We start from the raw sequence: 21,953 nt of genomic DNA on the forward strand, positions 1-21,953 counted from the left end.
ACCTGGGCATCCCAACGAAGGCAGCTAACTGAAGTATTGTGCTGCCCGGGTATACAGGGCCTCTTTGAACATGCAGCTGCACCTGTGTATGGAGGTCTGGGAGATTCCGGACAGATCGCCACTCGGTGCCTTGAAGGACCCCATGGCAAAGACGTTCTGGTCGACCGTCACCTTGACGGCCATCAGAGCCGAGTGTCCTCCACCATACCCCCACAGTTCAAAATGCTCCATAATCCGCCAAATATGCCGTCCGTTCTCCTTGGTCAGCTGGAGTCTTCGGCAACACATTCGGTCTAGCAGTTCCTCAATTGACAGGCGCTGCTGTTATACACGGGGCCTGATGTGGCGTTCCTTCCCATCTTCTCCTCGGCCTGTTAGAAGGCTACCTCTCCATCCACACCAGCTGACCCCTGCGTGCCTGGGGCAGGCCCCTGTTCTGCAGGGTCCTTACTGAGCAGCTCCTCCTCATGCAGCATCAATACATCCGCAAGGGCTGCAGCGGCCAGGCAGATGATGCCAACCATGAATACCGAACTCCATTAACTGCAGGGTGTGAAGGAAGACATGTTAGCATGGAGAGTACTCCCATGCCCACTCAGGTCCAATAGTCTACACAATGATCCTGACTAGCACTGCAGCCCCTGCCTGCGCCCCCGCATTCCCCCCCCCCCGCTCCCAATACCACCCGAGGCCCCTGTTTTGTGCCCTACTGTGCGGTCCTCTGTTGGTGAGCCATGTGATGCCTCACCAGCAGGGAGGTGGCACTATGCTCCATGCTTGGCGACGTGCATGCGGGCAGGGCCCACGGATGGGGCTCAGCCTCGGGGGTGGGCAGCTGCTTGGATCATAGATGCAGTCTGCTGTTGGTCCTTTGTATGACACACAAGTTGTGCCTACTTGTCTGGAGTGCAATGAGCAGGCAGGCCTCGGTGACAGCCGGTGGTCCTGCGGCGTGGACTAGCTGATGGTGTTACTGGCGGGACATCTGCCTTGCATGGGGTAGTGTGCCAGGGAAGATGCCAAAGGCCACAGTGCATGTGCCTGCCGGTCGAGGCACGTTCTGAAGCTCCCCTGCTGCCCCTAAAATGGAGCAATGCCTCGGATGGGTGCACTGAGGTGTGCTCGCACCTGGTGGGCCACAGACTGCGTTAGACCACCTCCATCCTGTTGATGGGTTGGCTGGGCTCTGAGAGTTCATGTGGGAGGTGACCTGGTGGGGATGGGGTACCTATACGCCCGGTGGCGCCTTGCACATGTACAGGACACAGTGGCCAGTCAGTGGAGGCTGCAGTAATGGTGGCCCCCTGCCCGGACACCCTGGTCCTGGCGAGGCACCCCAACGCCACGGTCCATCCCCTGGTCGCCCCCCTGCTCCCCAGACCTGGCATATATCTGCCAACTACCGGCAAAACTGGTGGCCCACATTGCGCTTTTGGGAACTTTACCCCCTTCAGCAACCGTGGCGCCTGTCCCGATTTTAAATACCACAAGTGAATCTCATCGTTGTCACTTCCACCTGGTAGAGGTGGAGCATTAAAGGAGGCAGAGACTACCGGGTCAGGCCCATTAATGACATGATAATGCATGCTACTGTATATTTAGCATGCCCACACCGTTATCGAGGCACGGGGGGGGTGGGGGGGGGGTGGGGGGGGGGGGGGGGCAACCCGGCAACCTCGATTTTCGGCTGACACCGTATTCTCCGCCCGATCGCGATTCGTAATTCTGGCATCGGAGAATCCCGCCCATAGGCTTTTTTGTGTGGCGTTGCAGCAGATGATGACTCAGGAGGACTATCAATCGGTAGGTAACCCACATCTACTTATAAAAATTAAAATATTCAGTCGGATGGAGTAAAGTATTTTTTAAATGAGGCCAGTGTTTTTAATTGTTTTTACTGTGAAATGCTATTTGTTCACAAATTTAATTGGACTATCGAATCTGTTATGTTATTGTGAGATTCCGTGAGGAAAATGTAAACTTTTTAAAGAAAAAATACATTTTTACCTGCTGCTCAAACTGTTCAGGTTCATTTTTATCCCCTATTTAAATTATTTTTGGTACAACATATTAAATAAATAATTTAAAAAGGTCTAAACCTTGTCTATAAATTAAATTTCAAATGTTGAAATAGACTCCCCATTACTTGTTAAGTATCTTTCCCGTGTAAACTTGGGGGGCACCAAAGGCAGTTTGCTGTGAAATTTTATTTAATTAACCTTTATTTAGCCAGATAAGTCAATTCAGAACAATAATGACCTGGCCAAGAGGCTAACCCCACAGCAACAGTATAATTCATTTAAACATTAAAAACAATAAAACACAAATTATCAGTGAAAGAGAATTGACAGTTTAGCAAGTACAAGTATCAGTCAACAGAGCCTTAACCCTTTGGCAAAAGACATCCAGGGTAATAAAATTAAGCAGCTTCACCTTTAGTTGTACATCGTTTCAGTCACTGTGCAGCCACAAACTAAAACGAGTTACGACCAAAGATTGCGCTAACCTTTTGAGTAACCAATTTGATCAAGTCACATGACCTCATTAAAGGAGGAGACAGTAACAAGCTTTTCAAATAAGGAGGTGTTTTCCTTAACAAGGTTTGATAAATTAACAGAAGCCAGCAGACTTGGCCCCTTGTGTGCAATGAGGACCAGTTAATCAGGGAGCCAAAACTACATTGTGTGCTCTTTCCTGGAGTCTCCAAAAGTTTCAAGAGGGCTCAATATATGTTGGCCTTTTATTAGAACTAATTTCACATTTTGTTCATTTAAGCAGCGTCAGTCACTAGAATTGTTCTCAAAAGATATATTCTACTAGGCTGCATACTAGATCTTATTAACATCCTAAAGGTATGCTACCAGTACATTATTGTAAAGTGAAGGAACAATGAATGTCATATACAAGTCAAGACTACCTTGAATATCTTTTGAAATCAGTAGATGCATTTGTGGAGCAGGTTACTGTTTCAGCAAACACACCTCTTGCCACAGGATATTAGTTTAGCATCATCGAATAATCTATACATTGAAAATGTAAATGCCCTAATTTAAACTGGTTTATTCATGAACGAATTCTACTTCATACATCAACAGCTGGAATAGGCAGCGCACTGTCAATTCTGCTGCCTTGTAGCAATATATAGTCATGTCAATTCTAAGGTCACATGTTTTAGAATGAATCTGTTATCAGGATCTTTACCACAGTGTGCTGCACAAAGGAGAAATTGGTGAGATACTGGGAACGAGGCACACATCAGTACAACACATACCAATAACAAAGGATTCAAAAGGCAAAAGTGGTTCAAAAGGCAAACGTGGTAAAACAAGAGCAAGTTCCTGTAGCTCAGAAATGTGGAGTGAGACCGCCAGTTCATTCAAGCACCTGTTCACTCTTGTGACTGTGGTGAGTAGTCCTTTATTCATATTCATTTGCAGCAGCCTTTTTTCTTGTTAGAGTCTTCATCTAAATGCAAAGCATCTTCTCTCTGTTTGTCTTCCTGCTCGCTCAGTAATCTGCAAGTAGTTTTTTTAAATGAAAATACAAACTACCAGTCATAGAATCAGAATTTACAGTACAGGAGGCCATTCGGCCTATCGGGTCTGCACCGGCACTTGGAAAGTGCACCCTACTTAAGCCCACACCTCCACCCTATCCCAGTAATCCCACGTAACCTTTTTGGACACTATGGGCAATTTATCATGGCCAATCCGCCTAACCTGCACATCTTTGGACTGTGGGAGGAAATTGGAGCAACCGGAGGAAACCTATGCAGACAATGGGAGGAAGTGCAGACTCCGCACAGACAGTGACCCAAGCCGGGAATCGAACCTGGGAAGCAATAGTGCTAACCAATGTGCTACTGTGCCACCCCATTCACCATTCCTCTGCATTTTTCAGTGTTTTATCAAGAGTATTTCTAACAACAATGTTCAAATTACTACCCATGCTCTTATTTCAGTAAAACACATTTTCATATTACATGCCTGCTGGTTGGGATTTTGAAATGTCTTGAAACAATTGTTACGCAATCCGCATTGTTTCCTGCACTATTTAATTATCAATTCACTGCAATTTGAATCATGGAATGCAAGTATAATTGGAGTTTTCATAACTTGGTCCGGTAATAGTGCAGGCTAAACTTTTCCCCATCATTTAAAGCACTTGTTAATAACCTATGTAGTTCACCAAGTTTTGGTCACCTGTCCTAATGTTCCCTTTGATTCAGTGTTAATTATCTTACTGACTGTGCTCCTGTGAAGTGCCTTGAAATGGCTGCTATTTTAAAGGTGTCATATAAAAGCAAGTGTTATAATCATACAGACTAGTATCCCAGCAGTTTGAATCAGGGGATGCATTTGCAAGTATAGTTTTTATCTGCCTTTACACACCCTGTCAATTAATGCTCAATCTGCTACTCCACATTTTGGTAAATGACTTGTCAACTTCACTAAATTAAATGTTCAGCCTCTGCATGGGACTGGAAAATTATCAGGTAGTTTGGACCCATACTTAGGATGGGATTTTCCTGTCATGCCTGTCCGAAACTGGAAATTTCACCCAAGATCAACAGACCTTTAAATTGTCCATCAAATATTCCTTCCTGCCACAATGATTCCCACTACAGGCGAGATGGGACGATTTACCCCTTGGAAGCTTAGTCAGCACAGACTCACACTCTGCACAACCACTTGTGTACAGGCCCTTCTCCCCTACTCCTGATCTCCTAGCGCAAGAAATTTCCCAGAAACCAAGAACAAAAGAAGGCTGCCTCAACAGTTGGACCTGCATATTCAACCTCTTGCGCACATTACTCCCAGCACAGATATGCTGAGAAATTTCAGGATGGAGCAGTGCAGTCTGCAATCAAAAGTGTACAGTGGCTTTATGAAACATATATAAATTAAAATACGTAAGTCTATTTACCATTAAAAGCAGCATTCAGTAATTTAACTCCCAAGCTGTCCTATACACACAAAGTTATTTAGATATTTAATTTGTTTGGAATGATCGAGGTGCAAAAGCTCCATTTTCATGAGTTACAGCAGGGTGTGCCTTCAACACTTTTTCATTCATTACCACATTGTAATGCTCACTCAGCTCTCGGCTGCCCTATAGGCTAAAGAATTTTGAAATGTTAGCATTTGATAACTCCCGAGTCAGAAGGCCATGTGTTCAGGTCCCATTCCGGAGACTTGAGGTCATAATCTTGGCTGATATTCTGGTAGTGCAGCAGTAGAGGGAATGTGTCACTGATGGAGGAGCCATCTTTCAAATGAGATATGTTGAGGCGATGCCTGCCCTCTCGGGTGGATGCAAAACAACCAATGATAACCTTTTAAGTGTTTGTCTATAGACTATGAAATGCTGGATAATCTTTATTCTTTCTTTTACTTCTTTACCAATGGAAAGTCTGACAGATACAGTGGAAGAACAGACAGATTTTAAACACTTTTATTTCTTTGAGCAAACATACTTTAAATGCACAATTAAGCCAAGGGAATAACAGAGAATTTACCTTGCGACATCCATCAGTGGTTCCATTATATTGTACCCTGATTTGGCACTGCATTCATAGAACACTGCATTGTATTCCTAATTTTAAAAAATAGTTTTGTTAATCACTTTTTATATGCGTGACATTGAAATCTGATTTCCACCTACAAGAAAATAAGGAAGTATGGAATTGAAGGTGATTTAGCGGTTTGGATCAGTAATTGGCTAGCTGAAAGAAGACAGAGGGTGGTGGTTGATGGCAAATGTTCATCCTGGAGTTCAGTTACTAGTGGTGTACCGCAAGGATCTGTTTTGGGGCCACTGCTGTTTGTCATTTTTATAAATGACCTGGAAGAGGGTGTAGAAGGATGGGTTAGTAAATTTGCAGATGACACGAAGGTCGGTGGAGTTGTGGATAGTGCTGAAGGATGTTGTAGGATACAGAGGGACATAGATAAGCTGCAGAGCTGGGCTGAGAGGTGGCAGATGGAGTTTAATGCGGAAAAGTGTGAGGTGGTTCACTTTGGAAGGAGTAACAGGAATGCAGAGTACTGGGCTAATGGCAAGATTCTTGGTAGTGTAGATGAACAGAGAGATCTCGGCATCCAGGTACATAAATCCCTGAAAGTTGCCACCCAGGTTAATAGGGCTGTTAAGAAGGCATATGGTGTGCTAGCCTTTTTCAGTAGGGGGATTGAGTTTTGGAGCCACAAGGTCATGCTGCAGCTGTACATAACTCTGGTGCGGCCGCACCTGGAGTACTGTGTGCAGTTCTGGTCACCACATTATAGGGAGGATGTGGAAGCTTTGGAAAGGGTTCAGAGGAGATTTACTAGGATGTTGCCTGGTATGGAGGGAAGGTCTTACGAGGAAAGGCTCAGGGAATTGAGGTTGTTTTCGTTAGAGAGGAGAAGGCTGAGAGGTGACTTAATAGAGACATATAAGATAGTCAGAGGGTTAGATAGGGTGGACAGTGAGAGTCTTTTTCCTCGGATGGTGATGACCAACACGAGGGGACATAGCTTTAAATTGAGGGGTGATAGAAATAGGACAGAAGTCAGAGGCAGTTTCTTTACTCAGAGAGTAGTAGGGGCGTGGACCGCCCTGCCTGCAACAGTAGTAAACTCGCCAACTTTAAGGGCATTTAAGTGGTCACTGGATAGACATATGGATGAAAATGGAATAGTGTAGGTCAGATAGGCTTCAGATGGTTTCACAGGTCGGCGCAACATCGAGGGCCGAAGGGCCCGTACTGCGCTGTAGTGTTCTATGTTCTATGTTCTATGTTCTATGAAAGAACACTTGTCATCCCCAAAAATACATTAGTATGCATGGGCCAAATGGCCTTTTCTTGTGCTGTACATCCTATATAATTCATGTGAAAGATGAGATCAAAATTCCAAGAGACTATTACTAAACTGTTTATACTTAAAGTGGTCAAAGGATATATTTTGAATCCAGTCATTTCCACCATGAGACTAGCTTATAATGTAGTTTCACCAAGTCAAGTTACATTACATAAAGAATACCGCTCAAGACAACCCAACATCATTGTCTCAGGCAACTAGGGATAAATATGGTCTTACCAGCAACATCATATCAGAGAACAAATATTTTTTTTAAATAACAGGATTAATCGTACCAAAATAATACAAGCCTTGTTGAATTCAAATACACGTGACTTGTAGCTTGCATCACTGCCAGCATCTTTATCAGATGCAGAAACAGGCAGTTTGCCCAACCAGTCTCTGCCAGTGTTTATGCTCCATATGAGCCTCCTCCCAATCCATATACCTCCTTTTTTTAAAAATAAATTTAGAGTACCCAATAAATTTTTTCCAATTAAGGGGCAATTTAGTGTGGCCAATCCACCTACCCTGCACATCTTTGGGTTGTGGGGGCGAAACCCATGCAAACACGGGGATAATGTGCAAACTCCACACAGACAGTGACTCAGAGCCGGGATCGAACCTGGGACCTCGGCGCCGTGAGGCTGCAGGGCTAACCCCTAACGCCACCGTGCTGCCCCCATATACCTCATCTAACCCTATCAACATAACCTGTCCCTTTCTCCCTAGTGCACTTCTCTACCTTCTCCTCCTCAAAGGCATCCACCTCAGTATTCTTCATCTCGCCATTCCATGTGGTACCAAGTTCCACGTTTTGCCTGAATTTCTTGAATTGTTAACAAAAATAGTCACAAAGTCACCTGTGTGCAGCGAGGTTTCTCTGATTGAAGTATGTCAATCACGCCTAATTAATTCCCTCAGCAGAACCATCTACAAATATGAATTTCATTCACTCCTGGTGACTTTTTTCAAAATAATGTATAAACAACACAGTAAATGTTTATTCCATGCTCATTATCTTGCCGCACTAGATTGATTGCTTCTGGCCTAATGGAAGCAATGACGACACCAGAGAAAGTTGCAAAATTCCACAGATATTTGTCATTTTACACCCAAAATAGTCAAACTAAGCAACACATTAAAAAATGGATTAAAGTGAAAGATTGGCCAGTCAACTGGAACCAATCCAGTCAATAATACCAACAGATTTAAATAACTGTCCCACAATTATTAATTGCAGAATAGATCATCCAAAATATGGTCGCAGACTTGAAGTAGACATTCTGCTTACCTCTGCTAACCTTTCACCATCTGCTTTTGACACCTGTCGTGGTTCATAATCTAGAGCATCTATCTTGTTGCCAAGTAGACAAATAGCTGCCCTCTCGTCCATTCCTTCCTGTTTAACCAGAAGAGTAAGAAGCTCCATGTAATATCATCCAAAATGGGAATAAAACAACAGGTAAATTTTAATGCAGAAGAGTTGAGTGAAGTGTCATGTGGTGCTCATTTCTCAGCGAGTAGGACACAGGTCCACGGTTTCCCATCAGTCAGATCTATATCCAGAGGATCTCCATTTCAGGATGGGTGGGGAGGTCGCTTGACCCCAGGAATGCAAGAAACCAGAGCAATGGATCACATGGCCTGTTGAACCTGCTCGGTCATTCAATGCAATCATGGCTGATTTGGGCTTCAACTCCACTTTCCTGCCCTCTTCCTTGATTCCCCGAGGGACCAAACGTCTTTTTTCTAGCCTTAAATATATTAAACTATGGAGAATCCACAATCCTCTGGGGTAGAGAATTCCAAAGATTCACAACCCTTTGAGTGAAGAAATGTTTCCTCAACCCAGTGGTGTGGGGGCAGCAATGGAAGAAAAATATATAAATTAGTACAATATTACAATCTATTCCAAGTTCTTTCTTCCAATCCACTCTTCAAGCTGGCTGTCTTGTGGCATTACCGTCTTTAACTCTGAGGCCTAGTTTTGAATCTAATACTTCCCAACAAAGACCAAAGTAAAGTACTGTGGATTCTGGAAATCTGAAATTGAAACCAAAAATGCTGACTCAGCAGGTCTGGCAGTGTCTGTACATAGAGAAACAGAGTTAACATTTCAGTTCAAAGACCTCCAGAATAGAAAGAAGGATGATAGAAATGTAAAAACAAAATACTGCAGATGCTGGAAATGTTCAGCACGTTTGGCAGCATCTGTGCAGAGAGCAACGACTCGAACTGGACCATCAGTGTTGAGTTCAGAAAGCAGTCAGTTGCCTAATGGAGAGATGAGGTGCCGTTCTTTCAGCTTATGTTGAGCTTCACTGGAACAGTACAGCAGGCTGAGGATAGAGATGTCCACATGACAGCAAGGTGGCGAATTAAAATGGCAAGCCACCGGAAGCTCAGGGTCATCCTTGCAGACTGATCGGAGGTGTTCACCCAAAGCGGTCACCCAATCTGCATTTGGTCTCCTCAATGCAGAGGGGAGGGTGCCAGCCTGGCAGTGCCAAGGATCTCGGGTGCCAGAGGGAGAGCCAGGGTGTTACCCTGCCCTGTCCCTGACCACCCAGGGATCTCCAATGACATGGGAAGTCCCCCAGCTGCTGTGACACTTGGTCCACATTTGTGGGGGGGCGATTATCATATCATAGAATTTACAGTGCAGTGCAGAAGGAGGCCATTCGGCCCATCGAGTCTTCACCGGCTCTTGGAAAGAGCACCCAACCCAAGGTCAACACCTCCACCCTATCCCCATAACCCAGTAACCCCACCCAACACTAAGGGCAATTTTGGACACTAAGGGCAATTTATCATGGCCAATCCACCTAACCTGCACATCTTTGGACTGTGGGAGGAAACCGGAGCACCCGGAGGAAACCCACGCACACACGGGAAGGATGTGCAGACTCGCCACAGACAGTGACCCAAGCCGGAATCGAACCTGGGACCCTGGACCTGTGAAGCAATTGTGCTATCCACAAGGCTACCGTGGTTAGATCTGAAACCGATTTGCGCCCGGCCCGGTTCCCGATTTCAGCGACGCGGCCATTGTGTGAAGAACACCATATAAGGTGCTCGGAGATACAGGTAGTGGTTCAAGGTCTTTGACAGTCCTCAGCCCAGCCACCACTTAGCAAAATGGTAGAGGAACTCAGCCCTTGATTATTGCATTATAAGAAGCTTGCCCTTTGACTTACAACTAAGATTAAAATCTCAATGGAGGGTGATCCATTGAATACAGAAGCTAGTGAGTTGGAAGATGAAGACAAGGGAATACTACCACAATTCTGAGAGGGAGGTGTACAGGGTGAGAGGGAGGGGTAAGGGGTGAGGGAAGTAGAGGAAATATGGCGGACACGGTGGAGGGCCCTGCCAATAGTCACAAAACACTCAAAATGGGAATTATGTGTGTAAGGCCCTCTCTACCACACATCAAAGAACATATTGCCGCACCAAATATTCTGCACCAGACTCTCTTCAAAGATAGCAGTTCAAAGGAAAAGCAAATAGACGTTTTCTTCGTGCAGCCACCCTTGGCAAAAAAAAGTGCTAAAGCATAACAAATCGTCACAAAGTGTTTTGTCAGTGTTTGAAGCACACTACCTGCACATTCACTCTCCTACCTGGACACTGGTCATCCAGTTCCTGACAGCAGTGAATGAAGTCTCAGAGGTGATGTCGTACACTACCAGCGCACCATCAGCTTTGCGGAAATACTGCTTGGTTATGCTGCGAAACCTTGATAAAACAAATCACAATGTGTTATGGCTGAACAAGAACAAGATCCCATGTTCAATTCCCGGCTTGGGTCACTGGCTCTGCGGAGTCTGCGCGTTCTCCCCGTGTCTCCGTGCGTTTCCTCTGGGTGCTCCGGTTTCCTCCCACAGTCCAAAGATGTGTAGGTTAGGTGGATTGGACATGCTAAATTGCCCTTAGTGTCCAAACAAAAAAAGGGTTAGGTGGGGTTGCGGGGATAGGGTGGAGATGTGGGGTGTTCTTTCCAGGGGTCGGTGCGGACTCGATGGGCCGGATGGCCTCCTTCTGCACTGTAAATTCTATGTCTGTGTCTATATTTTAAATCATGTGAGCATCACCACAGGCCATAAAGGAACAAACCAAGTACATAAAGCATTATATATTAAATGTATAAATTTATCATATCCAGTCTGTAGTCTCGCCTTGTTTTATGTCAGGGTATAACCCAGGATGAGATTACTACCTTGCCTCTAAAATATTGTTCTATATTTATATCAGGAAATGATAAAGTAGATGTGAGTGGATGAGATAAGCTAACACTGAGTTTCTAAGTTGGAATCTATTGGATTTTTCAGCTGAATATTTTAACACATCAGCTACAAATTTAAGATACACAGCTGCAGTTTAGAAAGGCTCAAGAGACATTGTAATTAGTTTTATGCTTAGCAATAAAGTTTTACTCGTGCACATTGCTCATTTACATTGTACAGTATGCAATAAGGCAGATGTTCAATGCCATTTATAGAGATACAATATATGTGAAGTTGAGGTTTTCATTCTGCCATGGCTCAGGTATGGATATTGGTCCATTTACTTGTTTTCGTATGCAGCTAGCATTACCACCAATTCTCCTCCTACCTACAATCTTCATGTTTACTTCCACATTCCCAAACAGGGAACTGGGTGCCCCGCCTCTCCTCCACGGCATCCAGCAGATTCTTGAGCTCCGCATCTGCAAAACGGGGTACTGCTCTTCGGAGTGCCATCTTTTTGGCTGGACTAAGTGTGTGTGGGGAGTGGAGTGCTTATATTCAGCTGCAGCTTGTCAGCCTCTTGAGTGCCTATTCCGACCCCGGCAAATCAGATGCCGTTTTGCACTGGAATTGCACTAGTCTCATGTAGCGCCGGTTCTAGCCCATTAACGGATCTTAATTGCTCCCGGAACCGGCGCTGCTTTTGGGGTTATAGAACACCACCAATTCAGTCCCGGCGTCAACACTTAGGGCAAGATTTTCCGCAAATGCGGAGAATCGTAAAGCCTGCCGTGGGACAGGCCGTGACCCACGGCAGCCTTCACGGCCACTTCCGGGGCCGATTCTCCCCCCCCCCCGGGCGGGGCTAGGAGCGCGGCCCCTGCGTCACGGCGGCGCGGCCTTGACGACGGTCGTCAAGGCCGCACGTCAAGCATCACGCCGGCTGACGCAGCTGATGACGTCGGCCGCGCATGCGCAGGTGGCTTCATCTTGCGGGGCGGCGGAGGGAAAAGAGTGCGTCCGTTACTGACGCACGGCCCGCGATCGGTGGGCACCGATCGCGGGCCTATGCCCCCCTGAAACGCATCTGCCGCCCGTTTCATGACGGCAACGAGCAGGTGTGTTTGCTGCCGTGTTGAAACGGGCGTGAAGGCCCAGCCGCTCGGCCCATCGGCCTCGGAGAATCGCCGCTCGACGGGGATTCGTGGCGTGGGTCGGGGGTGGGGGTGGGGGGGGGGGGGGGGAGAATAGCGGGAGGGCATGAGAAATGTCGGGAGGCCCTCCCGCTATTCTCCCACCTGGCGTGGGGGTCGGAGAATCGCGCCCTTAGTCTCTGAAACGAAGAATCCGGCTCTACATTTTTCACACTGATGTCACTATCTTGCTGCATCACAGCCTGTTATGGCAACTGCTCGGCCCAAGACTGTAAGAAACCAGAGAGTCGTGAACACAGCCCAGTCCATCACGCAAAACCACCTCTCATCCATTAACTCTGTCTACACCTCCCACTGCCTTGAGAAAGCGGGCAGCATAATCAAAGACCCCTCCGACCTAAATTATTCTCTCTTCCAACCTTTTCCGTCGGGCAGGAGATACAAAAGTCTGAGATCATGCACTAACAGGTTCAAAAGCAGCAGCTTACCCGCTGTTAGCAGATTCCTGAATGACCTTATGGACTGAACTGATCTCTTCACACATCTTCTCTGCTGAGTAATATTACACTCCGAATGCTTCACCCAATGCCTGTGATTATGTATTTATGTATGACTGTTTTTCATGTATGGAACGATTTTCTGGACTGGACGCAGAACAATACTTTGCACTGTATTGTACCTCGGTACATGTGACAAAAATAGAATCCATTGGAAAGAACAAGCATATCTGTCATAACACAAGTCTCCAATAACTGAGGGAAACCTTTGACTCTCCCCTTTATCAATAAGAATTCTCTCCCTCAATTCCTAGGGCTAATCAGAGGTGAGGGGGTTGAGGGTATGTTGCTTGTGGGGAAATATTAAAATTAAATTTTAAAATATTGCGACTGTGGGAAAATATACTGTGGGAACACATCAGCTTTTCGGAATCCAGACCACAAATGTGACAATGAAACAATGTATGCACAGCCAGCAAGTTAGATACAAGTATGAATGCTGGTATGGCGTGCCAATCAGATTTACAATTCAGAATTTGTAAGCCAATAGGGAGCAGAGAAGGGGCAGGACCAAAAACGTGCAGGTATAAAACCCTTTGTGCAAGCGGTATTCTGCTCTCTTTTTTCCCTTCCCATTGTTCTTTTTCTTTTGCCCTTCTAGGCCTTTTGTTTCTCTTGTTTATATTTGAAACTGTACTAACCATGTTTTGCAACAAATTCAATCTGAACCTACCACTGGACCATGACTCTTATTAGAAAATAAGAGATCCCACAATTTGGTGCTGCGAGCAGGGTCTCTGGAGGAAAAGGAACCAGAGATCTGGACGTCAGACGTATAGTGGGACCCGACGGTAAGGACACCACTTTATTAAATAAAGTCCTCAGCCATTGCTTAGACTCGGTAACACTCTTGCGCGACTTCAAACTCCTCCGGTTTGGTAGTCGGCTTAAGCCCCTACCCAACATCTGCATTTCGGCGGTATAGAGGATAGGTATACTGTCCCGATGAAAAGCCCCACAGCTTGAGTCCTCTAAAATAATTGGTATTATGGCAGAGGAAAAGAACAAGCAGTTGCCTACCACAGTCAAAGGCAGGCAGGCCCTGTCGGATATCTCCGAAGACGAGAACCTTCAGCAATTAAAAGAATATATAGAGCAGCAGTTTGACATATCCAAAACCTGTGCTGAGATTGAGCAAAAAATATGTTGCTTCCATGGGACAATGGTCCTTGGAAGATATTAAAAGGGTCTGGGAAAAACGACCCTTATGAAAGACCAACTGAAAGTTCTGCGCAAACATATCCAGAGGATGTCTGAACAATGCGTTTTGCTGCTGCGGAGAGAAAAATGTCATAATAAATTGATCAAATAAAGAATTAGTTGGGTTGTAGATGAAATACAAGCTTGTATTGATCTGAGTCATGCTCAGATTCTAAGCTTGCAGTTCGGCAATGATCCAATTTGAATTCTTCAAAGCAAGTTAAAGTGAAATGTTAAGATTTCTTTCAAATTTGGTGAAGTCGGTTTGAAGGAAAAATAAAGGATATAGGAAAATAAATTGGAGCACAAAATTTAACTATTTCAGGAGGCAATTGATTGGTTTTTAAATTGTCCAGAAATTTATGTGTCTAAATTACTCGACATAAGGTTTAACTGTTGGGAACTCAAATGATGCAGTTAAAAGTACAAAGTTTAAGCACACTCTGGAGGAATTTGGAATAAATGGGAGAATGTTATTGTGCTATCACATCACCCCTTCAGGACACAAAGCTTTTCTAGGTCATAATGAGTTTGGGTGAAAATGTCTTAGAGATCTGAGTTTGACAAAGGATAGGCGATGCCTGTGAAACAGATGTTGAATATTGGCTTAAATGAAAAAGATAAATGGATCAATGTAACCAACTAGACCGGGATATGAGATCTAAACTCCAAACCATGCAGGCAGGATAGAAACCCAAGGATCCCAACAACACACAAGATAGACAGTGTGCAAAATGTTACTACTATGGAAAGGAAGGCCACTGGGCCATGAGATGCAAAGAGAAAGGAAGAGGACGTCAGGGAAACATCCTGACACACAAACCAGGCACACCATCTGATGCCGATAACCTCTTGGAAAGACTCAAACAGCTTAAGCCACGGCAACAGATGGAGTTACTGGAGGTTGGAAGAAACTAGGGGAGCCGCCTTCGTGCTACCAGCATCTCTCCTGGCACTGCGCCAACATTAAGCAGATGGATTGTATATCACTACAAGGGTGGGTGATCAAGATGTAGACACTCTCTGGAGGAGCTGAAGGGTAAATGGGAGGAGGAGCTGGGTGAGGAGATTGAGGAGGGGACGTGGGCGGATGCCCTGGAGAGAGTGAATTCCTCCTCTTCCTGTGCGAGGCTTAGCCTCATACAGATCAAGGTGCTGCACAGGGCCCACATGACTGGGACGAGGATGAGTAGGTGTGCTAAGTGCTCGGGGAGCCCAGCGAACCACGCCCATGTGTTTTGGGCATGCCCAGCGCTGGGGGAGTTCTGGAAGGGGGTAGCAAGGACGGTGTCGAGAGTGGTAGGATCCAGGGTCAAGCCAGGCTGGGGACTTGCAATGTTTGGGGTTGCAGTGGAGCCGTGAGTGCAGGAGGCGAAAGAGGCCGGTGTTCTGGCCTTTGCGTCCCTAGTAGCCCGGCGGAGGATTTTGCTTCACTGGAAGGATGCGAGGCCCCCAAGTGTGGAGGCCTGGATCAATGATATGGCGGGGTTCATCAAATTGGAGAGGGTGAAATTTGCCCTGAGGGGATGAGTACAGGGGTTCTTTAGGCGGTGGCAGCCTTTCCTGGCAGAACGGTAGGAAAATAGGCCGGCAGCAGCAGCAACCCGGGGGTGGGGAGGGAGGGAGGAGGAAGGAGGGGGGGGGGGGGGAGGGGGGGGGGGGGGTTTGTTTCGGGGGAAGGGAGAAAAGTGTATATGTGTTTATTGAATATGCCGGGTGTTTATCTATTTCTTCTTTTTGTAGTTACGGAGGGGGGGGGGGGGGTTTGGTTTTGGGGGTTAGTGTGTTTTTCTTTTTGTTGTTGTTAATACTGGTTTCTTGTTGTTATTTTCTGTTTTGATATGTTTTGGAAAATCTCAATAAAAATTATTTTTTAAAAAAAGTTCTAGACACTCTCCTGGATACAGGGGCAGAATTAACATGTTTGCCCCTACGATATAAAAACGCTCGATGACAGGGTGCAAATTGCCCACGGGACTGGGGGCCATGGATTGGTAATCATAAGAACTCAACCTATGCTCATTGCACTTGACCCACACAAATTGACCACAGCAGTTTGGGTAGGCCCACTGGACCAAGCCCTTCTCGGCATGGATATCCTGAATCAATTGAATTCCTCATTGCATTTGAAGACAGCCAGGTAACATGCTCAATCAGAAATCTGAAGTAGGAGGAGTTGAAAGAACGCTCAATATGGGCCAAAGATAAGAATGCTTATGGCATACCCCGGATGGAACTGGCATCATTTAGTGGGATTGCCCCACCGTGCACTAAATACCCTATTAGCCAACCTTCATTGCTGGGATCTTGCCAGTCTTCCAACAGCTCCATATGGCCAGTACGGAAACCCAACTGGACTTGGCGTCCGACCGTCGATTACAATGTATTGATCAAAAGGCACCTTTGGTAGCCAACCCCTCCGCCATTTCTAATGCCCTAACGGTGGAACATAAATGGTTCTCGGTCAATTAAATGGCCAATGGATTTTGATCGGTGCCATTGGCACCTGAGGTTCAACCATGGTTCGCCTTTACCGTCCAACAGCAACAGTACAGCTGGACATGACTGCCATGACGGAATTTCACATGGCCTTAAAAAAAAAAACCATTTGAGGGAATTACCTACCATGCACTCCATGGTTATCCAGTTTGTGGATGATATTCTGTTGGCATCGAACACTAAAGAACAACACGAACAACACCTATGAAAATGATGCTAGGCCACCTCCACCTGAGAGGACATAAAGCCAGCGTTGCTAAAGCACAAATTGCCTAAGAAGAAGTTGTGTACCTGGGACAAAAGATTTTGGAAGGAAAGCGAGAACTTACCCAGGATAGGACCACAGCTATTCGGGCTGCCAAACAGCCCACTACTATCCAAGAACCCAAGTCATTTTTGGGTTTGTGTAACTTTAACCGAAATTGGATCGACTCCTACACATAGCTGGCTCAGCCATTGAATGATCTTAAAGGAGAAGCGGAAATTCAAGGAAGCTGTTGCCCTCACGGAAGAAGAACAAGAGGCCTTCATGAATCTAAAAAAGGCCTTGTGTTCGGCACTGAGGTCCCCTACTCCTGTCGGACTATTCCAACATTTGCAGGTCAACTATATCTCCCTTCCTTCATGTCAAGGATACACCAATGTTCTCCTGGTGGTTGGCAAGGTCTCAAGGTGGGTGGAAGCTGTTCTAACTAGAAAGGCCACAGCCAATCACATGGCCACGGTCCTTTAAGGATTACATTCCCCAATGGGGAGTCATGACCAGCATTGACTCTGACCAATGAAACTACTTTACAGGTGCTGTCTGCCAAGAAGTCTGTAGATTACTAAACATTACCTGGGACTTACATTGTCATCCTCATCACCCACAATCTTCAGGGCAAGTGGAACGAATGAACAGAACTCCACATCATCAGGAAGGAATGCCGTGGCCCCAGGCACTACCAATTGTCCTGTGCCATATTAGGGCAACTCCGAATGGAACTACAGTCCAAGACCATTTGAAATCATAACAGGGAGACCTACGTCTCTGCCAGGAACCATTCATTTGCGAAAAGCCGATTGTCACTTGATGAGTGATGCCTTATTAGAATATTGTCAGATTCTAACAAGTGCTATTAGTTCTGCTTCTCAACAGGAATCGGCGCCCTGGGGAGATCCACCAAGGGAAGACTCTTTATTGTCCCTGGAGTTTGGGTTTATGTGAAGAAAATACTTAAAGAACCTCTGGATGCCAAGTGGGAAGGACCCTATCAAGTGCTACTGACCACCCAAGCAGCTGCTAAAGTCCAAGGGAAGAAAGCTTGGATTCACGAATCTCACATTAAAACTTATGTTTAACCATATTATTACACCCGTTGCGTGCCTTTTAAGTTTTTGCATTCCTTGCTTTCCCTTGACCAACTATACCAGCTAGGCCATGCCCAGACAGGTTCCCAAGGAGTTAAATGTCAACACCTTCCTTTTACATGTCTTATATTTCTCTTGAATGTCTCAAGTGCATAGGTATGTTGGGTATGTACTTACATTCCCATCTAATCTAAGGGAGGCATTCTCTTGAGACGGCTGAATGGTATATCTTCCAGAACGTCTCCCGCTCATTCTCCTCCGATGAAGGGGGGGCGACCACATTTGCAAGGGATACTTACCTGATCAACGTAACAGGTAACATTGAAACATGGCAGTCAGCTGGTTATCCTTTGACTGCTTTTTTGGGGTGGTAACACCCTACTCACAATCAGAGCCATGGGCACCCATATATCGAACTTCCCAGAACCTCGAGTCAGAGAGGACCCATATACTTAATTATCAATCAGTCGGGGGGGGCGAGAGGTAGGATACAGTAATTGTGTTCACTATTTTGACATGAGCAAGGTACAGAAATGTGCTACATTACAGAGCAAACTATCACTAAGAGAGGGTTGACGTTGCCTCCCTATTGGCAGGTCTTTGCAATCTCACCAGTTGCAGCAACTTCTCCGAGACGGTGCCCTTCTTCACCTCTTAGAATGGTACTTCCTTTATCTGTGGCCAGAGGGCCTATCCCTGGCTACCAAGCTTTTGGGCGGGACCTTGTTATTTGGGGTACGTTGTTCTCTTTATTCATCATTCTCTCTCCCTCAGAGGATCTAAGATGAGGTGCACCATCACGGAGATGGAAAGATTCTTCTCCATCCTGGTCCCTTTTTATGGGACCTCTAAGCTGGCAAGGGAGTCCATTAACATTTTTTTTTTTTTTTTTTTTTTAAATTTAGAGTACCCAATTATTTTTATTTTTTTTTTTATTTTTTTTTATTTTCCAATTAAGGGGCAATTTAGCATGTCCAATCCACCTAACCTGCACATCTTTTGGGTTGTGGGGGCGAAACCCACGCAGACACGGGGAGAATGTGCAAACTCCACACAGACAGTGACCCAGGGCCGGGATTCGAACCCGGGTCCTCAGCGCCGTAGGCAGCAATGCTAACCACTGTGCCACCGTGCTGCCCCCGGGAGTCCATTAACATGACATCTCTCCTGGAAAAGGTGAGCAATGATACCTCTGAAGCCCTAATTAAAATAAATGCAGAAATGGCAGCCATTCATACCATGGCCCTGGAGAACCAAATGGCTCTTGACTACGTTCTTGCTGAAAAGGGAGGAACTTGTGCTTTGATAGGGGCAGAGCTCTGCACCTATATCCAAGACGGCTCAGAGGAAATTACTAATTTGGTGGAGCACATCCAAAAAGAGGTAGAGAAACTCAAACAACCACCATCCACCACCTTGTGGAGTTGTGCAACTGGATAGCTGGCCTCTATGGGAACCTCATTAGCTCAGGGCTTGATCTTATTCTTAATTATTATTCTTCTTCTGAGTTGTGTTTTTATGTTTATTAAGTGCTGCTGTAAACGATTAAAGCCCCTCCTAAGTTCATGCCTCTCAAGACTACCTGACATCCCCTCTTGCCAATAAGTGAGCTCCCTATAAAGGATTGTAAAAGTAGATCAGCTTGTCCATTCTAGTGTTGAAGGCTGTCCTTAAACAAAGGGACCATCAAAGACATATGTGATCAGTCAAGTTAAATCAGAAATCTAGTTGTGTTTGAATATTTTCCCTATAAGTGAAATGATAGTCAGAGCTGAGGGTGTTGGGGGTCAGTCACCTTTCTTGCCCAGCAGTGTCCCAAAGCTGTAATGCCACACGCGTTTTGTCTACGATCAAACTCTTCACTTGGAAATCGATGCCTAAAAATAGAAAGAAAAAAAAGTTAATTGAAAAGAATGGCACAGAAAAAACGATTTTAACACACTGTTAATCTCTAGAGAAATGATGGGCGGGATTGAATGGCTTCATCATGCCTGACTCAGTGGTGCCACAAGGCCATTAAATCTCGCGGGACGCCTCGCGAGATCTTGTTAGATCTCTCAATCTGGATCTAATCCTCACTGGGCGTGTTCCAGATTTGAATATTTAAATGCGCAGTTAGGCTCACTGAAATATCTCTGCACCAGAGTTTCCCAAGGCCAGGAATTGAACGTCCATGCCTGGGGAACCTCACCATTGTGCCATTTTGTACTGGTCCCACAAACGTGGGCCAGGCGTAACATTGCCTGAGGGGGTCAAACAGGCCATCGGAGGCCCCTGGGTGGTTGGGCTCTGCGCAGTGTGGTACCCTGCCACCTGGACACTGTCAGGGTACCCGGGTGGCACTGCAAGACTGGAAGAATGCTGCCAGCATGCCAGGCTGGCGGTGCCCAGGTGGCAGGTTCCCTGTGCCAAGGATAAGCCGGGTGTGTCCTATCCTTATGAAGTGGGATGAGGGGACTCGAGGACCCCCTAACAAATAAGTTGGTGGAGAGGTTCATGAGATTGGGGCGGCATTTAAAAATGGTCTTCCCAATCTGGTCCCGTGCTGACAAGTGAAGGTAAGTGCAGCCTCAGCCGTGTGTTGCTCGTTGATACCAAAAGAAAAGAGTCGCCTTTGATAGCAGGGTTGTTCTCGGCACTGCGGGGTCATTTTCGGCACTGTAGTGCCAAGGAACCCATTGCTGAATGCTCCCAAAACGAGATGCTACATTTGGTTCCCCTTTAAATCACTCCCAATATTGTCTGGTCATTTCAATGATCCAAATTTTATTCCTCAGGCAGACATAAAAGGATAGATAGATATAAAATGATGGAGGCACTGACAAGTCAAAACTCTTCGATGCTCTTTTATGTACTGATTGAAACATCCATGACAAATTTATTTTTATTAATTTGATGGAGCCATTTATTAAAACAGGATGCCTAAATATGACACTTAAATAAGAAATATGCATTTGTATGGCATTTTTCCAATACTTAAATATTTCCTATTCATGGAATTACTTTTTGAGGACTGGAGCTGGCAATTTATACACAATGGCAATGGCCTTTATATTATTATAAAAACATGACATGGTATATGTGGTGAAGATATGCTATTACAATTCACCACTGTACTGTTGTATTTTGTTGATGCCCTTGTGGGCTCTGCCCCCTCGGGGGTGGTATATAAACCTGTAAGCCTGTAGGCGGCACTCAGTACAGAGCAATCGCAGGCAGGCACAGATCTAGCGTATTAAAACTACTGTTCACTTCTACTCTTCGTCTCGTGTGAATTGATGGTCGCATCAATTTAACACGCTAAGCTATCGCAGTGGAAGCTGCCCTCAAACCTGACCAACTGGAACTCGACCCACAGGCAACCGAAGCCAAGGGGATCTGTTCACACTGGCTCCGCTACTTTGAGGCCTACCTCGCCTCATCCTCCTCGCCCGGCCTCACCGAGGCACAGAAGCTGAGCCTCCTCGACGCCCGGGTGAACCACAGAATCTCGGTACTAATTGATGCGATCGCGACCCTAAAGACATTATGTGAGGCCGGTGAATGAAGTGTTCGCGCGGCATCTCCTCATCACTCGTCGTCAATGCACCTCAGGAACTCGGTGATGACCGTCCGGGTCAATGGGCAGGAAACGCCCTGTCTGTTTGACTCTGGGAGCACGGAGCGCTTCATACATCCAGACACGGTAAGGCGCTGCTCTCTCCAGATTCCCGCCGCATCCCAAACAATCTCCCTCGCTTCCGGATCACATTTGGTGCAGGTCCAGGGCAAGAACGTCGAGTACGCCAATTTTAAACTTATGTCCTCCTGCATCTCTGCGCTCCTCTCTTGTTAGGACTGGATTTCCAGTGCAACCTCAGGAGCCTGACCCTGAAGTTCGGCAGGCCCCTACACGCTCTCAACGTATGTAGCCTCGCGACCCTTAAGGTCACCCCTCCCCTGCACTTGGCGAACCTCACCGCCGATTGTAAACCCGTCGCCACCAGGAGCAGGTGGTACAGTGCCCAGGACAGGACTTTTATCAAGTCAGAGGTCCAACGGCTCTTGAGGGAGGGGATCATAGAGGCCAGTAATAGCCCCTGGAGAGCCCAAGTGGTGGTCGTCAGGACCGGGGAAAAG

General features: G+C 46.1%; 1 protein-coding gene across 1 annotated transcript in view; it reads right to left on the bottom strand.

Annotated features, from left to right (window-relative positions):
• Positions 1–1,689: 1,689 nt before the first annotated feature.
• The window catches only part of cracr2b (calcium release activated channel regulator 2B), a 175,504-nt gene continuing 155,240 nt past the window's right edge, over positions 1,690–21,953 (bottom strand). The window contains 5 exon segments of the mRNA XM_038807477.1: positions 1,690–3,515; positions 5,519–5,595; positions 8,137–8,244; positions 10,469–10,583; positions 19,630–19,711. Of these exon segments, the coding sequence (XP_038663405.1) occupies positions 3,428–3,515; positions 5,519–5,595; positions 8,137–8,244; positions 10,469–10,583; positions 19,630–19,711 (470 nt within the window). The 3' untranslated portion in view covers positions 1,690–3,427.

This window comes from Scyliorhinus canicula, chromosome 9 (genome assembly GCF_902713615.1).
Source record: "Scyliorhinus canicula chromosome 9, sScyCan1.1, whole genome shotgun sequence".
Lineage (NCBI taxonomy): Eukaryota > Metazoa > Chordata > Chondrichthyes > Carcharhiniformes > Scyliorhinidae > Scyliorhinus > Scyliorhinus canicula.